This window comes from Manihot esculenta, chromosome 17 (assembly GCF_001659605.2).
Source record: "Manihot esculenta cultivar AM560-2 chromosome 17, M.esculenta_v8, whole genome shotgun sequence".
NCBI lineage: Eukaryota > Viridiplantae > Streptophyta > Magnoliopsida > Malpighiales > Euphorbiaceae > Manihot > Manihot esculenta.
In genome coordinates, this window is record NC_035177.2 from 24,365,432 (window position 1) to 24,386,507 (window position 21,076).

Sequence of the window (21,076 nt, forward strand, 5' to 3'; positions counted from 1 at the left end):
AAGTATTTCGTTAGTCATAATAACTGCAATACTAACAGAGTTAGAATTTTGTTATTTATACTAACATATTCAATTTCAATTAGAAAAGTCGTTAGTGAATATATAAATTACTAATCGATGTTAGTATCCATTATAGATTCACTAACGGATTTTTAGTTGTTATAAATTTCGTTAGTGTTGTGTTTTATTTTTAAAAGATAATGATGAATATTTTCTCCATTATTATCACTAATAGATGTCCTTCAGTATCTTTGACATCCCATGATTATATCAATCATTAACATATTGATTCTAACTAAATTTGTTATACCCAAATTTATTTGGGTGATTGCATTCACTAATGGACTGCTTGTAACTATGTTTTTATGTATCACAATCCCTCTCTCTCTCTCTACCGCAATCCCTCTCTCCGTATCGTGATCCCTCTCTCACTCTGTATTGCAATCTCCAAAACAATAGAAAACTCCAGAAGCAGTTCATCGAATTCCTTCTCAAGCTTGCTGACCAGAATCTCACTACCTATTATCGGCACCTCTCCCTGGCGCCTATTCATTATTTCCTTCTCAACTTCAATCAAGAACGGTAAGTAGAATTCCCTCTCACACTCAGTTCATCGAATGAATGGGTGATTTTGCGGTTTCCTACATTATTCACAGTACTTATATTTTGTTTATGATAAAAATGTAAATAATCATATTCTGGGTTTAGTCCATAGCGGTAGAGATGATATTTGTTTGACCATAACTGATTGTTACCAAAATACTTAAAGAAACAAGCCTGATTATTAGAAATATTTAAATAATACCTTATTAGGAAATCTATATATATGCAGAATAGCACTTGATATCCTTTTCCCATATGTTTCTTCTTTTTTTGCTTTAATTGAATTTTTTCTAGTTTGTTGATGCTTATGATGATAGGAGATGCAAATATAGATGAGAACCTGAAGAATTAGTTCACATCTTTGTTTATATATGAAGTTGATGATGAATGATGAATGGTTTGATGATGAGGACATGGAGAATTAGTCCAAATTTTTGTTTAATTGACATTTTTATTGTTGATAGCTGCTGTGCACCGGCAGTAGTTGTGCAGCACAACACTAGCAACAACTGCTGTAAAAAGATTGAGGAGGTTGCTTTTGAAATTATTCCACTATTTGATAAGGATGTAATTCTTTCTGCTTCTTAATGGAATCATTCCTTTAAAAATGTATCCTACAATTAGAGCAATTATACTTTGCCCTATCTTTTTTGTATCAAAGTATGAGCAACACTGTTTGTAACGACCCGAAAACCAGACCGGTACCGGCGCTAGAATCCAGATCAATTTAAGGTCGCTAGGACCCGTAGCAAGCCTACTATACATCTTGTACATTAGATAAAATCTCATACATGATCGACATTTCATAAAAACTTTAAACTTTTTATACACCAAGCTTGACATGTACATGCACCATAACTATAAACATAAAACCCCACACTAGAGCCCTCATCAAATGCTCTAATGGGGTAATATATTGTAATACCCGGCTAGAGTCTAGCGTCGGAATTCTACTTTCCGGTGGAATTTAGGATGTCCGAATCTTTAGAAGGGTGAGATTTATGTTTTTTCTAAAGTAATGTAGTATGTTTTAATGTTTTACAGTGAAATGGAACTAAGTGTTTGAAAGAAAAGAACCAAGGCAGAAAAGCCAGGTTCGGCCGCCGAAGGTGACATTCGGCCGCCGAACATGCATGGCTTTCGGTTTCACGTGTGGCCGCTGAAGGTGGTCTGGCCAGCCACCTATAAAAGGCCCTCAGTCGGTTGAAAGGATAAGAATGAGTTATCTTTTCACTTTCTGAGGTGAGACTCTGTCTTCCTTACGTTTTCTTCATGTGTTCATTAAATCTTGCAAAGATTTGATTGCTTTTTATGTTATTTTGAAGGTACTGTTCTCCTCACTGGGCTATAGAGCTCATCCCACTCCCTTAACCCTAGTCTTGCAGGTTCAGTGTACAGTGTATAGGGGAAGTCCAGCAGAGTACAGGAAGAGAGAAGAGTTTTGTAATAGAATCTTGTGGACATGTAATATTAAAGAGATGTAACAGTTGTGTATAAAGTTAGAATTGTGCTTGACTTAATTATTTTTGTGTTGTAAATCTTTTGTATACATGGTCTGTATATATAACTGTTTTACAGAGTATGTGAAAAACCAGGCTTAACAGGTATGAATTAACCCATCTAGAGCAAGCTCTAGTCAGGGGTACAGAGTACAGAGATAGTGCATGCACAGGTTAAGTCTTGGTCCCAGAGAAAAGTATTTATTTTCACAGAAAATGTATGACCATGTATGAGAGATTTTACAGGTACTCAGAGAGTATAGCAGGCTTGCTACGGGTTTTGGCGGCCTTAAGCCGATCTGAATCCTAGCACCGGTGACGGTCCATTTTGGGGTCGTTACACATATCATATGTCAAGCCTGGTTCAACATAACTCATCATTAAACATTAACATAAGATCATGTACAAAAGGAATTTACCATACATTAGGGCCAGGCACAATACTAATCCTCATTACATCACTAGACAATACCTTACATTACATTACATCATACCATTTTACATTTCATGTCCACTACTAATCTATTACACTTAAAACAACCTTCAACCTTGACGACTTTCCGATCTATCCTGAACCTGCAAACCTGGGGGTTAGGGGAAATGGGTGAGCTACTAAAGCCTAGTGAGCAGAACAATAAAACAGTTTATAAAGATATGCCATCATGAAATGCATCACAACACAAGTAAATCACCTTAAGATGGTATTGTCACCAATAGTCCTCTACATATCCAATAAATACCCGGCCCTCGACGGAGCTCCTCAGGACTTCCTCTTAAACATAACATAACATGTCCAACTGTGCCAGGGGCATAGAATGGGCAACCCTGGTCTTTCCCTTACTCTGTGCTAGGGCGTAGAATGGGCAACCCTGGTCTTTCTGTACCATATCATATCATATCATATCATATCGAGGACTAATGGATCATCCGATAACCATCCACATCAATAATAATTAATGCAATGCATCATTTTCGTGAATTCTAATGCAACAACCTATGAACATGGCAATCGTGATGCATGAACATGCTTACAATTTTAGTTGCTTTGAAATAAAAGAGAGTTGTGTTCTACTCACCTCTGGCTGACTCTGGACTAACTCTGAAGCAGCTAACACTGCTGGCCTCATTGGTTCCTCGGGTTCGAACCTACACACGTGGACTCAAATGAGGGACCAAACATACTCTATAAAGACTCTAAACAACTCCCCCAAAAATGTAATACCCGGCTAGACTCCGATATCGAAATTTCTACCGTCCGGTGGAATCTCGGATGTCAAAAACCTCTAGAAGGGTAAAATGATGTATTTATAAAATGTTTTCATGTTTTTGATGATGTTAAGTAAAAAGGAATATGAGTTTTGAATGAAAATAGCCTTGGAGGAAGACCCAAGTTCGGCCGCCGAACCTCAAGTTCGACCACCGAACATGCTTGCACTTCGGGTGTGCTTTAGGCCCCCGAAGGCATAAGTGAGGGAAGTCCAGGTTCGGCCGCCGAACCTTAAGTTCGGCCGTCGAACCTTAAGTTCGGCCGTCGAACCTTAAGTTCGGCCGCCGAACATGGCATGCATGCGGAGGCACGTTAGGCCCCCGAAAGTGGCCTGGCCAGCCACCTATAAAGGGTCCCTTAGCCGAAATGGGTGAGTTTTCTCCCCATTTTCGGCCAAGGTGAGCTCTCCGCCGTCCCTCGCCGATTTTGAGTTTCTTCCTTCAAATCTTTCATGATTTTCACGAGTTTTCACTTTGTTTTGAAGATTTTTGAGCATATAGCAAGTTTTGGAGTTTGGAGGTCCAAGGAACTCGATCTCTCCCATCTCCGAGCTAGGATCATTTTTCCTCTCGATCTTCAAGAGGTAATAGCCGATCTTGAGCTCATTGCATGTTTTAAACAAGTTTTAAGTTGATCTATGGGGTAAAAATGCATGTTTAGGTTTTGGTTGGTTTTATGGGTTATGTTAAGTTTTTTAGCAATGTATGATGTTTGTGGTTGCTTGATGTGTTGTAGTTGGGGTTTAAGATAGTTGAAGCCCCTAGGAGCTTGTATGCTTGAGTATGCATGAGTATGCATGTTGTAGATAAGGTTTATGCATGTTTGAAAGGTTTGAGAGGCGTTTGTGCATGTTGGAGTTGAGTTTCTGCCACTTTGGAGAAACTCAGGTTCGGCCACCGAATGGACTTTCGGCCGCCGAACCCGCTTGTGGAGGCAGCCTTCGGCTGCTGAAGCCTGCCCCCGAAAGAGGACTTTCGTCTCTGGAGGGCAGTTTCGGCCGTCGAAAGTGCCGCCGAACATGCAATAGTTTCGTCTCTGTCTGGGAGTTTCGGCCGCCGAACCTGCCTGACTTTCGGCTCTGGAGGGACTTTCGGCTCTGGAGGGACTTTCGGCCGCCGAAAGTGCCATGTTCAGCCCTCCTTTGCATGAATTCCTTGATTGTTTTGAGGTGTTTTAGGGGGTTTATGGGGGATGTTTTTAGAGTTATGTTTATGTATGTTAGGTCCCTCATTTGAGTCCACCTGTGTAGGTTCGGACCCGAGGAACCGAGGACCCCAGCAGTGAGTTCAGCTGCTTCGGTGTTTGTCAGAGTCAGCCAGAGGTGAGTGGAACTGAACTTAATCTTTTAAATTGAGAAATTAAATGTTTTATCATGTTTCATGCATCATGATTATGCAATAGGATGATTGCATTAGATTTCAAAAATATGTTGCATCGCATTCTTTGTTGTTGATGTGGGTGAATGTTGGATGACCCAATTAGTCCCTGAGGAAAGACCAGGACCCCATTCTACGGCCTGGCACGGATATGGGACTCGAAGACCAGGTGCCCAGAGGAGGCCCTGGGGCAATGGTAAGTAATGTATGATATGACAGGAAGACCAGGACCCCATGCTACGGCCTGGCACGAAATGATGCTGGGACTATTTGGTGACAAGTTCACCCAACCCTTGATGTGAATTGTATGAGTTATGATGCATTTCATATGAGCATGTTTGTTAACATGTTTTTATGGTTCTACTCACTGGGCTTGTTAGCTCACCCCTCTCCCTTAACCCCCAGGTTTGCAGGTACAGGATAGAGCAGGAGATCGGATAGAGTAACGTCTTAGTCATGTAATAGCTAGTAGTGGACATGATGGATATTGTAATGTAATGTTGAGTTATGTAATGTAATGATGATATTGAGGTTTAGAAGTGTGCTTGACCCTAGTCTGTTGTAAATCCCTTTTTAGATACATGATCTTAAATGTTTATGGATGATTATGTTTAACCAAACTTAATGCATGATTATGTCACCCCATTGGAGAATTGATGAGGACTCCAAGGTGGGGTTAATGTTAATGTCTATGTTAATGCATGCACAGGTTGAGTTTGGTTCATGAATGAAAAAGAAAAGTTCAAATTTTTATGTATGATGTTGATCATGTATGGGATTAAACAGGTTCACAGGATGTATGCTAGGCTTGCTACGGGTCCCGGCGGCCTTAAGCCGATCTGGATCCTAGCGCCGGTAGCGGGCCGATTTTCGGGTCGTTACAAAAAACCCCCCTAAAACACCATAAAACATTCATAGAAAACATGCAAAGGAAGGCTGGACAGGGCACTTTCGGCGGCAGGTTCGGTGGCCGAAAGTCCCTCTAGAGTCGAAAGTTAAGCACTTTCGGGGGCAGGGTTCGGCGGCCGAAAGTCCTTCCAGAGCCAAAAGTCACCCACTTTCGGGGGCAGGTTCGGCCCCGAAACTCCCCTCTAGAGCCGAAAGTCCAAACTTTCGAGGGCGAGTTTAGGCGGCCTAAACTGCCTTCCCTGGCAGGTTCGGCGGCCGAAACTGGCTTCGGCGGTCGAACCTGGGCTCTCCCAAAGGGCAGAACTCGATTCTGCCTTGCAAATCCAGCCATCCACAACAACCCAACATGCATCAAAACTATACTAAAACATGTATAAATACATTTCCAAGCATATAGAGGCATAAAACTAACCTATACCCCAACAAACATCACACTTAGCATGCATTTAACATAAAGGGTACATAAACCCTAATATTATACAACTAGCCTAAACATGCATCAAAACCCCTTAACCCTTCATAAACTTACTTAAAACATGAAAGAAGAGAAGGATCTACACTTACCTCTTGAAGATCGAGAGGAGAGGTGATCCAAACTTGGAGATTAGGAGAAATCGAGCTCCGGGGGTCTCCAAACTTCAAAAACTTGATCTTAGCCTAAAAATCTTCAAAACGAAGTAAAAACTCATCAAAACTTCAAGGGATTGAAGGTAAACAACAAATTGACCATGGAAGGGCGAAATCTCACCTCTGCCCGAAAATATAGAGGGAAAACTCGCCCATTTTCGGACAAGGGGCATTTTATAGGTGGCTGTCCAGACCACCTTCGGGGGCCAAAGGTGCCTCCGCAAGAGGCCAATGTTCGGCAGCCGAACATAAGGTTCGGCAGCCGAACCTGGCTTTCTCCTTTCTTGGTCTTTTCTTTCAAAACTCAATTTCTTTCTTTATTAAAACCATAAAAACACATAAAAACACTTTAGAAAACCATATTTTACCCTTCTAGAGGGTTCCGACATCCGAGATTCTGCCGAAAAGTGGAAATTCCGATGCCGGAGTCTAGCCGGATATTACACTGTTTATAATCCGACGAGCAAATACCTAGATAGTGATGAACTTGAGGGGGAACAGGTAGAGGCCATCGTGCTTCTAAAATTTTAATTTTAAAAGAAAATATGATAAACATAAATTTATTTTTAATATACGTATATTTAGCCCACTCGATTTTAAAAAAAAATTAAAAAGTTGATTTTTTATTTATCTAACTAAATAAAAATTTAATGAGTTCAAATTCAATAAATTAGAATTCATAAAAGACCAAGTTCGTCATTAAATTATGTAGCAAGGGACATTTTTGTTTAATTAACATTTTTATTATTTATAACAGCAGCTGTGCAGCACAACACCAGCAACACCTGCAGTAACTCTTGTGCAGTACAACAATAATACATAAATTTTCTTTATTTACTTAAAGTTATTTGGCTGTTTTTGAATGAATACTTAGAGGATCATATTGTAAAATGGGTATTCTAAGGGAAATTTACTAACATATTCATGATATTTTTCTCCAAAATGTTAATTTTAATATTAAAATATCAATAGAATTATCTTGCTTATAACGTATATAGTGAAATTTTTTCTAGTCTGTTGATGCTTATGATGATAGGAGATGCAAATATAGATAAGGAATTGGAGAATTAGAAATAATTTTATAAACCCATATGTTCATTTGTACTTGCACCACCACCACCACCACCACTACCATCACTGCCATATTCATACTCTAACTCTTTGCCATGGCTGATCTGATTGTTGCAACTTTGGTAGTGTAGTTTTTTATATAGAAAAATTCATAGTTGTCGAGCTTGGCCATAGTTCAAGTTAAGTTTCTTAGGGAATTAATAAATCAATTAGCTCATTAATTCTTTAGTAAGAGCAATTATGGCTATGTCAAATTCAATTAATGCACATTTAACACTTTGAAATTCATTTAACACTTTATTGATGTTCTACTGTTTGATTATTCTTTAATATATGTATTTTTTTCATTAATGTGCATTTAACACTTCAAAATTCATTTTACATTAACTTTTAAGTAGATTTACATACCACATATATGTCGCCAGATAGAAGCTAGATGTATTCTCGATTGAAAGAAGGTTTATTGAATCCCATATTCTTGGATGGGATAAATGAATTTATTTAGACAACTAAAAACTTTTCAGGTTCTTTAAATGGTGATAAAATTCATTGTCCATGCAATAAATTTAAGTACCAAAATCGTAATTTTCATGATGAAAATACCATTAAGTATCATTTAATGAAGCATAATTTTGTACATAATTACTTCCAGATTATATTTTAAGGAAGTGGCAGGAAAGTTAGAACACTTCTGAATACAAAAATAAGTGTGAAAAGTCTTTTGTAAATAGACGTAGTGAGGTTGAAGGTGCAGGGTCTGACATTTCTAGGCACGCTAGTGGATCTGTTTCACAATATACCTATCAGCAAAGAATAATATATATAATAAAATATTTATTTATTATTTATTATTATATTGATAATTTTATCCTTAATATAATTTTCAACAGAAAGAAAGTTTGGGACGAAATCCTCATCCTCATCCTCATGAGCTTTTGAAGCGCACACACAAGAGAAAGGGGACATATGAGTTTGTTGATACAAGGTCGAAACCTATTTATGTAAGTTTCTAAGATGTTAAATTTATAATCACCTTTTTAATTGTTATATTATGAAATAAATATTATATTAATGTATTTTTATAATATAGGAGCACTACATAAAGTTGAAGGAGTCTGCTACGCAACAACAAGAGGAAATGAGTGTGCCGCCAAACATAGATGAGGCCTAACTGTATTACGAGGCAGTTGGCGGGCAAAAGAAGAGTCAGATTTTGGACTACGGTCCTAGGCTTCTGCATATTTCTGTAGTTCTTCATATTATTCTGCCTCATTCTCCTCCGCATCCCATGTGGATGTTGCTGTGAGTAAGCAAATGAATTTGATGATAGCTAAAATTGATCGGCTCGAGACAGAGAATGGTAGACTAAACTTGATTGTGGAGCAGCTGCAAGAGTTTATACATAGGATGATGACACTACAGGGTAGCAAGACATCCTCTCAAACATCTGCTCCTACTCCTTACTCCACAACAACACCATGATGATGTCATGTTCAATTCTGACCAGCATGGAGATAGTGATGAAGATATAAAAGATGAGTTGGAGAGTTTAGTTTGATATGTTTTACAGATGATAATGCCACTTTTTATTTAACTTGTAGAACTTAGTACATATTATACTTAAATTAGATATTACTAATACAATATTTGGCATTTTAAAATACTTTTAGTTTTAATTATAATTTTAGTGATTAAGTTGATTTTTTGCTTTTATATATATTTATTATGTTTGTATTAAAATCATGAATATTATTAATGTATAGGTGTAGCATTATGAATATATAAAATTAATTATGTTTGTGTACAAGTGTTGAGATCATAAATATTATTAAATATAATTGATTATGTTTATGTTGAGATTATGAATATTATTAATAATACAGGTATATCATTATGAAAAATAGAAATGTGGTGAAAAAATAAATAGTGCTATATATAGCTGAATTTTCATATTCACTAACGGATTACTAACAGATTATTCGTTGGTATCAATAACAAAAAAAATCTGTTATTGATCCAACTAATTATTGTATGTTACAGTAACGGAATAGTAACAGAAATCCCGTTAGTATTTATAACGGAATAGTGATGAAAATTCTGTGTGACATAATCGTGATGGCTATTCAATTAGTGTCTATGATAGAATAACGATGGAATTTCAATTAGTAATATTTTAAAATCAGTTGATAAAAACGATTGTAGTCAATAACGAATTGGTCATCCATTTTAATCACTAATGTAACTTTCCATTGGTAATTCGTTGCAAACACTAGCAGATTTTGAAGTGCTATTGGAAATAAAATTACCAACAAAGTTTTCTATAACAGATAAAATCCATTAGCAATCCGTCAGTGATTCGAATCAGTAACGAAATTACATTATTTATTACCTTATTTTTTTTATTGGTAATTCAAAATTTCTTATAGTAAATAGTTCGACACTCTTTTCATTTTAAGTGAAATCGAGAGTTTGATTATCATAAATAGATTAAATATTCATTTGGAGCGTGTGTGAACAAAATAATAATAATTTTTATATTGTATTTTTTATAATTAATAAATTTTATTTTTTAAAAAAAAAATGTATAATTTAAAATGGAAAAAAGCTTATAGTTAAATATATATGCTTTGAATTATTTAATTTGAGTATAAAAATATTTATTAATGGTGAGATTATAAATTTATAGGGTAATTGATTTGATAGGAGAACAATGAGTTACAAATATTGAATATGAACTTTTAGTAACAGCATCTTAATAAAGTTTGAAGACAAAAAGATGATTTAGCTTAGATTGCAAGGGATCCTATCCCTCCTCATTTTGTCAATACAAATTCATCATCAACCTTGGCCTCACTTTTCTTTATTCCACTTTTTTTTTTTTTTTCAAAAAAAAAAAACTTCTATTATTCTACCATATTATTTTGCATATTTTATTTTTTTATTTAAATTCAAAATATTTTCAACTTTTTATAACTAATATTATATTTTAATTATAAGCAATATTGAATTTTAATTGACAAAATTATATGGCTTGCATTATTATTATTATTATTATTATTATTATTATTATTATTATTATTATTATTATATTGATCATAATTTAAAAAGAAAAAATGGTTGAGAGAGTTGTTTGTCATTTAGAAAAAGATATGTGGAAAAAAATCTCATAGTCAGCCACCTTTCACTTTGTCTGTTTCACAAAAGAGCAGTAACGCTTCCTGCTTCTCGCAATAACGGCGCCTCTCTCTCTCGTTTCTCTGCTTTTGCTTTGTGGGTTTGGTCTCAATTTTAGCTTCAAACATTGGCAGCAACTTACTAACTTTGATAAGACCACCGCTGATGGTCTTAGACTCTGTATGCTCTTCAGGTGTCTGTTTCTTTTTCAATTTCCTGTAACAGTTCTGCTTTCTTTATTTTCTTTCGCTTCTCCATATGAGCCTCAAATGTTGAAAACCTTTGCTTGGACCTTCATCTTTCACTGTCGCCCTTATGGTTTTCATTGTTGGTTTTGTCTTAATTTTATTGGATTTTCTCTATAATTCATTTCTAGTTTGTTTCTCGGAAACATCTTCAGGTGGTAAATATTTTTTTTTTCTTTTTAATTAAGTGATTACCTAAACCCTATGACTTATGGGCATCTAGGAGATGAACAATTTTCACCTTTAGAACTTCGTACACTGCTTCTTTCATACTTCTAAGTGTAGAAGATGATCATCTTAGGAGTGAGTTAATTCTGCTGTATGCTTAAAAAGAATTTCAAATTGATTATATTTGTAATCCAGTCTTCCTGTTAATGAATTTCAAATTTACTAGTATTTTTTTTTCCAGATTTCCAATGCTTATGGATAATATAGCTGATCATTTCTTATTTTTATTTTTATTTTTATTTCTTTTTTTGAGTGTCGGTGGCGGATGTGTAACTTCGTATTGATTCTATAAGTGTAGGCTTTTGCTAAATTTTACTTCAGGAGCATAATTATTTGATTTTAAATACAGTGGGGATGATGAGATGGCTTAAAGTTCATTTTACGCTTCATGTGCCAAAAACTCTTAAAGTTTTCAAGTGAATTAGAATGCTTTCAAGGAAAGAACTGGATGGGTTTCTGGTATATGATGCTATTGAACAAATAAGAAAATAAAACCTGTATCATTCTTGTGATTTATTGACTTGGAGATATTCTAGGACCATTTAGCCTTTGATGTATTATTGTAGCTTGGAGTTTGGAAAGAGACTGCAGTGTTAGATGCATTGCCTCTGTTAATTTGAGTTTTATCCCATATTCAATATTGCGGACTGTGAAAGGTTGATTTACATTTTGCCTTCAATGTCTAGCAAACGGCGGACCAGAGAGGTTTTCCAACTCCAATCATGGATACTACTAATTCACCTGTTCCCATTAAGGATCAAAATGAAAAACCAAGTCTTCTTATTGAGGTAAATTTATGGATTTCCTTTTTCTAGTTCTTCATCCTTCACGGCAAATTTTTCTGTGTCTTCAAGTTTAACTGTTGGTTCTTGAAATTGTGGTGGTTTTAGGTTACTAATGTAGAAAAACAGTTGTTAGCACTAATCCACACCAAGGGTATAATGCACTCTGATGTTCAAGCCTTGTACAAAAAAGTTTGTTCTAGTTATGAGAAAATCATCCTTAATGATCGTGAAGTGGCAGAACTTCAAGATGTTGAATATTCTTTATGGAAGTTTCACTATAGACATATTGATGAATTTCGTAAAAGAATAAAGAAAGGCTCTGCTAATGAAGAGGTTACGAAATCTGTGGCAAAACAAAGTGTAGCTGCTCCACAGAGAAGCAATGACAATCATGCAGAAGGGTTTAAGTTATTTCTGTCAGAAGCAACCAGGTTTTATCAGAATTTGATTGCAAAAATCAAAAGATATTATGGGCTCCCAGAAGACTTTTCTTTCTGTGGAAGGGGTGGAAATTCTGTTTCTGTTGAACCAAAGAAAATGCAGAAACTGCAATTCTTGTGCCATCGAATTCTAGTTTGTCTTGGGGATTTTGCTAGATATAGAGAGCAATGTGAAAAATCGGACATACCGAACCAGAACTGGTCAGTTGCAGTCACACATTACTTGGAAGCTACAAAGATTTGGCCACATAGTGGAAACCCCCAAAATCAGGTATTTCTAAGGTTATTTTCTTAGCATGATATCTCTTGTAATTTACTTCTTGTATTTGAGAATTTTCATGGATGTCCAAATTTTGCCAACTATGTTTATTGTAGTTGGCAGTATTGGCAACATATGTCGGTGATGAGTTCCTAGCTTTGTACCATTGCATAAGAAGTTTGGCTGTGAGGGAGCCTTTCCCCGATGCATGGAACAACCTTATTTTATTGTTTGAAAGAGTAAGATCCAATTTCTTCTTCCTCTCATTTATAAACTCTATTGTCTACAGATTGATATCGATGTTAATGCTTATTCTTAGCCTTTTTGATTGCTTCATGCGGTCTTGCAGAACAGGTCATCTCATTTACATTTCCTTTGTATTGAGGCCCAGTTTGATCTTTTAAATCTCTCAGAAAGTACTTTCCTGACCAAATCTCCATCAGCAAATGATGCATCAAATTGCAAGATGGGACAAGCTGGGGATGAAGGCTCAAGGGGAATACATTTATGGCCTCTTTTCATTAGAACAATAAGTTTTTTCTTCTTAAAATCCAGGTAATCCTTGAAACCCATTTTTCTTTTAGAAAACTAGTTCTTCTAGATTCAGTTATGTAAGTCATTTTTGGTTGTTCTCAACTTCTGTTATTTGTAGAGTTGGCTAGAGTGCCCTTTAGACCTGCATTTTTTTTCATCGCTCTGTTACTACAATGCTCAATATAATAGTCATATATCCTGCATTAGCATGTGGTTTCCATGATAGTTGTTCTATCTTAGATGAAATTGAATGTTTAAACTGGCATTGAACTTCACAAATCTAATAGATGTTTTCGTGGACTCAATACAAATATGTGAAAAATTCTAATGGTGTTAAAGTATTTCGTGTTGCTAATGGCATTAATTTGGAAATAAATTTGGGTTACCGGAAAAACATATTTGTTGGATTGTTGGCCAGCAAACTGTAGATGTTATCCTCCTTATATGGAGCATAGGCAAAAATAAGATCAAGACACTTTTTCTGAAATATGTTTCCATATTTCTGGTTGAGCTTCTTTTATTTTATTTTATTTAGAGATGGCAAATTTACCTAGCCCTGATGAGGAACAGTGCCTGACAGAGCCTGGTGGGGAATCTCTGTCTCATCAATGGAAGCAGGGAGAAGTTATTTTGCTTTTGTGTACAAATAATTAACCATTGAAATCAGATCCTGTTAAACTTTATGCAGTTAAATTATCAACTCTTTGTTCATTGCCAGAGAATAAAACCTTCAGTGATATCCTAGAGACTTGTGCTTTTCCTGTGCTCTCCCAAATGTTGGAAATTTACATTTAATAATTTCTAAAAGGGTAGAACTACAACTTCTGATCTTTCTGCCACTTTTTAATGTGAGGCAGCTTGGAGGAGTTCCCTTTTACATTTGCGTCTTCTATAAGAGAGCTGGATGCTTTGTTGGCACTAGATGATGTACAATTAAAAGCTGCAATGGAGTCCTATCAGCTTATGGATTCAGCTAGAAGTGGTCCCTTTCGAATGCTTCAAGTTGTCTCTATACTTATCTTTGTCATTGAGAATCTAATAAAGAGCCCAGAAGCGAGAGATTCAAAAGACAAGAATGATATACAACAGTTTGAGTTGACACGAGAGGCTTTGACTGTTATTTTCATCTTTGTGGGACGCGTTGCCAATAGATGTTTGAAGGCAAAAGTCTTGGACTCTTGTCCCCTTTTACCAGCTTTACTTGTGTTTTCAGAGTGGTTGGTGAGCATCCTTGACGAAGCAGAAATATATGGATCTGATGAAAAAAGTACAAGTTCTATGTCTTATTTTTTCAGTGTTTATCTTGAACTTCTGAAGCGGTTTGATAATAACAAGGGTGAAGTCAAGTCTCCAGGAAATATTGCTCTTTGGGAGGACTATGAGTTGAGGGGCTTTGCACCATTAGCTTGTTCTCATGTGGCATTAGATTTTTCAAGCCATTGGGGACATGCAGACAGTTACAAATGTAGAACTGAATGCCGAGCTCAGCGTATTATAAATGCTGCAATCAAGCTTGCAGACAGATCAAATAGAAAAAGGAATTGGATCTGCTATGATGGATCTGGAAGAAAATTTTATGTACCAGAGTTGAATAAATTTCCGAACAGAAAAGAAACTGAAAAGGTGGAGTCCCCTGGTAATGTGGAAGAAAAAGAGTCTGATCAGCATACTCACAAAGTGACCGAGAAATCTGAGGAGATTGAGGAGAATCCAGGTAACTCTCTTGTGATTAGCAAATCTGTTGCCATGGAGGAGGAAGAAGTCATTCTCTTCAAGCCTCTCACAAGATACAATTCTGCTCCACTTTGTAGTGCTATTTCAGCAAATGATCAAACAACTTCAGAAGATACAGTGGACTCAGTACCTGCTGATGAATGCTTGCGGCGTGCAACTTCACTGCTAATAGCACAAACTCGGGCCCATGGTGATCCTTCGGCATTCCATTCTGATCTCACTAATTTCACGCGCAAGCCAGTGCAGCAGGAACCTCTTGCAAATGATGCCATAGCACTCCCATTTTCAGAAGCCTTTATCTCTTCTTCTGGGCCTCCCAGTTTCAGCACCTCCATTGCTGCTGGACCACCCTCACTTAATGCTTGGGTCCTCAATAGAGGAAGTTTGAACAATGATAGAGTTGAAGGGAAGCGAGAGATGAATAAAATGCCGACTATTGCGGAAATAGTATCTGCATCCCTCAATGATCTCTCCATCAGTGATACTGAGAATTCTGTCATTAGTTCAGGGCATGAAGCTGTGACCATGTGTAGCTTTTCTCCTTCTTATTCAGCTCCATTGCCTTCTGCTCCATTTTTGCCTGATGATGCTATTTGGTTTAATGGAATTCAATCTACCTTCTCTGACTACAATGGTTCAGGAAACATCATCAACAGAACAAACAATTTCGTTGATGCATTACAGGTGAGCCACTATCCAAATTGGCCGGGTTCTCATCATGGTCTTGGTATCCCTGGTCTAATGGAATATGGATATCCACCTATTCGTAGAATGACTTCTTCTGAATGGCTTCGTCAGTATAGGGAAAATCACAACCTTGAGCGAACTACGAATCACGGATGGCCAGTGCATTTGAATACTGCTGTGAACACTGGAAACTTTTATGGTCATGATATGTCCAGGTCTGGTCTTTTTAATCAATGGGGAGCTCCTTTAGCTGCTGCAAATCCATTGAGTTATGAGGAGAGGCTACATCCTGGTTATCAAAGACCAAGCCCTTATGGGTGTGGTGTGGTGACTGAGCCTGAGCCTCTTCTGCAGTATCTGAAGGAGAAAGAATGGTTGATTCAGCAAGATCCTACCTTGAGAGGCCCTACCTATATGGGAAGTTGAAATTTTCACTTAACCATAGTTAATATGAGATCTTTACATAGCTGCATAGACATCATCCGAAACAAAAAATTTCCATTTACATAGGTTTCATGTCTGTTGTAGGGTATGTGTACACATTGTATAATAGAGTATTACCAGCAAAGAAGAGCTTAAAAAAGTACATAGAAAAAAAAAAGTTTTCTGTTTTATGGCTTTGGAAATGATTTCGGTTTAATTAAAATCTCATTAAAGCGGTTAATATTATGTTTTCAAATATGAGAAATTCAAGTTGCTATCACCTACTTTAACACTTGTATAAAAAATTATTTTTTCTTTTTAATTAATTACCATTTATTGTATTTTTAGCTAATAAAATAAAGAATATTACAGTCACTAGTAAACTTTTTTTTTTCTCAAATTTTTTTGTAACTTGAATTATATTAATTTTAATTTGAAATATAAATATATTAATAAATTTATATTCAGCAGTGTTAATGATAATTTTTATTTTTGAAATTGAGATTAAAGGAGTAAAATCTGATATTTTTTAAATTTATTTAAATACACTTATTACCGTATTAAACCTGTAACAGAGTGTTAACGGTATTTTTTAAAATGTAGAAAATAATTTTAGTTATAATGAGACATGCATTAATTTTATCAGATAAAATCACCCAAAAAATAATCAAAATAATTTTTATATATCTTAAATATGAAATTTTTATATAGCATTCTAAAACTAAAAAAAAATACAGTATTTTAAAAATGATGATTTTTTACCCTAATAAATTTTTTTTTTCTAAAGAAAGAATTTAAAATGAAAATTAACCAACAGTAAAAATTACCCCAACATTCATTTTCACAATTGTTAGGCTTACCTCTCCAGTCTCTAAGCAGGCAGAGAGAGGCCTTTTGCCCTTAAAACAAATCCATTCATAATGGCCCAATCCAGCTTCCTCTTCATCAGCACTACTCTCTTCTTCTGAAATTCTGCTCGCAGTCGCAGATCTCAGCGAAGCTGAAAATGGAGAATAAGCAATTGGACGTATCATCAGCAAAGGCAGTCTTATTAGGAGCGCTAGCTCCTGGTGTCAACGTTAGTGCTACTTCTAAAGCTCATACTTATAGGGGTACAAATCTGGTCAATCATCTTGTCCTCTAGTAAATACTGAATCTTTTTGTTGTTTAATGTTCAGGGTCCTACATGGAATACACTGAAATCAGCGTTTCTGATGTTGGGTTCTTGCCTTGCTGTGATGCTTGGCTTAGCCTTCTCTTCAAGTGACTCTTCTTTGATACTTCATGTTGGGTTTCTTGTTCTAATCGCTGCCACCCTCTTCGTTCTTCTTAGCTGGTAAAGTAATTCTTCTTTAACAAATCTCCCTTTTCTTCTTGATTAGTTGTGTTAATTGGAAATTGGTTGGTAGACAGACTTTGAATTGCTACTTTGAAGTATGCTATTGTAATTTTAGGACTTCTATCTCCTGTTTGTTGTATCCCATTGCATCATTCCATGGTTGCTGAAGTTTAAGAACTTTTAGCTTGGTTTAATTGATGCATTTTGAATTCCTATAAAACCATCTTAAGCATGATTGCATGTATCATATCTTGGTATTAACTTCTCATCTCTACATCTACAGGTTTCTGAATGAATTAGGCATATGTTTTTAAACTTTGCAGTGCTTAACTTTTTCCCACTTTAGGGTCGGACTTTATTTTGACCAAATTTGCCTTTATGCTCCTTGATGATATTACACTCCCTCCCTCCCATAATGTAGACTTATTTCTATTTTTCACATGGATTAAGAAAATGTAGCTAAAGTAATTAACACAATAACTTTTATATGCACTTTTCATAATCTACTATGTTCATATTGCTCCGTTAAACTATTCTTGAACTAATAAGATTTGTTTTTTTAGTATATATTAAATGGGGAAATATTAGTTAGCTGAAAAGAAACTTGTAATGGCCTATAATTTGGGGTGGATGAAAAAATGAATGTAAAAATATTATGGATGTAGGGAGTACTATTTTCTGGACAGAATCCAAGCCCAAACTTGTCCATGTTCTTGTTTTGCCTATTAAGCTGTCATACTTTTATTAACACATTTGGAAAATTCTCCTGAACAACGCCTTGTGGTGTGGATGGTTGATTAAAATATCATCTTGAGTAGTTAAATACTTGAAGGTTGGAAATATAGTCCTTTCAGAGTCCTCTGAGGTTAAGGTTGGCCAACTTGATTGAAGAAGCATTACTCGACAAATCACCACAGGGATATAGATCTTTAATAAAGAAGTGGTTGTTCTTTATCCTAATTATGCTGAAAATTGGCCATGTATTCATGTCAATGTTAGGCTATGGAAGCACAATTGTGGCAGGAATGTCTTTCATTTTAGTGCTTTATCTGTTTGAGGCTTGTGTCTGTGAGGTTTTGAGGAGAATGTTAATAAGATTTGATAAATTCTTTGTGGAGCTAAAGGCATAACTTTGGCTGCTGATATGTTACTTAGAACTTAAAAACAACAGCATGCATGAAAACATTCATGTTCAATTTCTTTGCTGCATGAAACATGCCTGACTTGTGAAAATTCATAGCATCAAAATTTTCAAATCCTGGATATTTCTTAATCTTCATTTAGTTGCTGATGTTGCCTATTCATTTTGTCACGAGACTTCAGCATCGTTTTGTAGATGGTGTGTGGAGAACTAAATGAAAGTTGTCTGTGATTTGCACCTTAATTGTTAATTGACTACTAGTCATTTATATTAGTTTTCTTAATATTGGAATAATAGGCCTTTTGTTTATCTGATTTTACTACTGGTTTTTCTTCAATTTTGCCTTGTTGATTCCATGTAATTGATGGTGATTTGACTTCTAACAAGAGGCTAGTGTTGCGTGAAATCTTGGAGAAAGAGGACTTTCAATTGGATGCTTCTGGGTTGTGCTTTTGGAACGTGACTAGTGGACATTTACACTTTAACATGGTTCAGTTATGTCTATAAATGGTCGAAAAAAGTCGGCATAAAAAAAAGAATTTTGTTTATTTTATTTTGAACTTCCTGGAAGTAATTCTTGGGATGCATTTGATTTGGATTTTAAATTTGGAAAGGATAGAATAGGATGATTACAATAAAAACATTTTAATTTGTACACTTCCTAAAGTGGAATTGTTGGATTCTCCTGCAGGTTTCTTTCTCAGATTGGTCTAGTCTCAGTTGAACAACAAATGAGAGAAATGGATTTGATCCCAGATGATCATAGAAACTAGAAAGTGAGCAAGGAGAGGAGACGATATTTTCTTGATATGCTCATGACAGCAGAGGAGAAACCATCACCAAACAAAGGAAAAAGCTGCAAGACTTGTCAACAACGTGAAAAGTTAGTTCATCCATAAAGAAATGAGAAGATTAAAGAAGCAACAAGCAAACCACCATAGCTCCCAATCATGGACGGCCGTAACTGCTTGTGTTAATCACCGAAGGATGCCACCTAAAGGCACTCTACCTGCAGCTATCTTCCTTCGTTATTATGGATGTGTTGTGCTGCACATATCAATAAATAATTTTTTTTTTCTTTGGTGAATAATTCTTTTTTTCTTTTTTTGATATATTTAGCTTCATTTCAGACGATAATTATGAAATACAGTCTTAAGAACAATTTTAGTAACATTGAGCTAAAGGTCATTATCATTAGAAACCTCTGACGAAAAGTTTTAGTAACATTGAGCTAAGCATCACCTTCTCTGTGCCCCATTATCTCCTTTAGATCTGCCATTCATTTACACACCAGAACTAGGGATCATGAAGATACCTTGTGGCTTCACACTTTCATACTCAATGGACGAAAGTTCTATCTTTTTTTCTTTTTCCATTTTTATCAAATCAGCACCTGAGGTTTACTGCATTAGTCTAATGGAATGCTGATTTAGATTAAGAAAGAAATAGCTTATTACAGTTATTATTATTTGCTATTCCTTGAGTGTTAAGCATGAAACACATATAATTAGTGGAATTTTTAAGTGAATCATAAAACTAACAAGTGGAGCAAACCCCACAGTACTGATTTGATGGGGGAAAAAAGAGAAACTTTTCTCTTAAGCGCAATGCAAAAGGTTTTTCCTAAGCAAGCATTTGCACATCCAAAGCAACAATGGCTTTTACACCACAATGGATCTCACACTGCTATTAGTCCAACTGGGTAGAAATAAAGCAGATAGAACTTGGAAGTTCTGAAACAGAATAAAAGAAGGCAGAGGCTCCGACAATTAGCTCTACAAATACTGCGATGGAGGACTCACATTGTCACACAATTGCCTTCACAATATTAATCTCAATTCAGTTCAACCCACAAATTTCAAAGTTTTAGGTAGAGATAAATCTAGAACACACCAGTAACAAACAGAGATGACATAGTCAAGTGCATGGTCATGGTCACTGTGGTGATGTTCCTCCTGACATTAACGGCTGACTCCTGCACGGCAGCAATAACTTCTTTGGCTTTTGGCTTTCTCAACCTCTACGCCCGCCTGGCTTAACTTGTCTCACCACAATCACTCTAAAATGGAGCGTTTTACTTGACCACCTTACTCACTCTTCTCCTCTGGACTAGTCTCTCCTAAAGCCATCTCGTATTTTCTTCTTCTTCCTCTTCGGACCAAACCCACTTGTCTTTTTTCAACTTAAGAGTCCATTACATACAAATCATCGCCCAAAACGGTAACTCCACTAGAACCGGGTCCATAGAGCTCTTTCGTCGGTGTCTATGTCAAAGGAGGGCGGAGGAACAAAGTCTTCCGGTGGGCTTGGCGGGCCAAAAATGATGTCATCTTCGGGATTAACGTTGTCGAAAGTGTCAGTGGCGCTGAATGTGGCTCAGGTACTCGTTGTGGGGTGGGAAGAAAGAAAGAGAAATTTGGGAGATTTGGAGAAGAGAGAGGGATTTTATAGGTTTCAGAAGAAAGGCGAGGCTTGGTGTGGAGAGAGAGAGAGAGAGGACAGAGTTGATGCTGTTACAGTTGCTGCCATTGTTGTGGAGACGAGCGGAGAAGTGAGGCTGGCCTTTGGGGCTTGTCCCCAAAACTCAAGAGAAGGCCCAGAAAGATAAGGGCCTGGTCGTACTCTCAAAAGTCGAAGGCAAACGGGGTTCCCAGTTACAACGTAAGAACTTCCTTTTATAAAAGTTCCAAATTGGAACAGCCAGCATCCAAGTCACAATGAAAGTCAGCAATCAT

General features: G+C 36.3%; 2 protein-coding genes and 1 pseudogene across 3 annotated transcripts; 2 read left to right on the forward strand and 1 right to left on the reverse strand.

Annotated features, from left to right (window-relative positions):
* Positions 1–10,514: 10,514 nt before the first annotated feature.
* Positions 10,515–16,052, forward strand: LOC110605102 (protein SMG7L). Of its 2 annotated transcripts, none has more exons than XM_021743422.2 (6): positions 10,515–10,719; positions 11,686–11,787; positions 11,890–12,495; positions 12,600–12,722; positions 12,833–13,038; positions 13,875–16,052. In XM_021743422.2, the coding sequence occupies exons 2-6, from the start codon at positions 11,722–11,724 to the stop codon at positions 15,862–15,864; spliced, it is 2,991 nt and encodes a 996-aa protein (XP_021599114.1). In that variant the 5' UTR covers positions 10,515–10,719; positions 11,686–11,721; the 3' UTR covers positions 15,865–16,052. The 2 variants fall into 2 exon arrangements, with proteins under 2 accessions (XP_021599114.1, XP_021599112.1); XM_021743420.2 differs by having other exon boundaries at positions 10,515–10,706.
* Positions 16,053–16,646: 594 nt separating this feature from the next.
* LOC110604498 lies at positions 16,647–19,512 on the forward strand. Its single transcript, XM_021742681.2, has 3 exons — positions 16,647–16,939; positions 17,040–17,197; positions 19,033–19,512. Exons 1-3 carry the CDS (start codon positions 16,868–16,870, stop codon positions 19,112–19,114), a joined length of 312 nt encoding a protein of 103 aa, XP_021598373.1. The 5' UTR covers positions 16,647–16,867; the 3' UTR covers positions 19,115–19,512.
* Positions 19,513–20,005: 493 nt separating this feature from the next.
* On the reverse strand, positions 20,006–20,750 carry LOC110604886 (annotated as a pseudogene).
* Between the last annotated feature and the right edge of the window lie 326 nt (positions 20,751–21,076).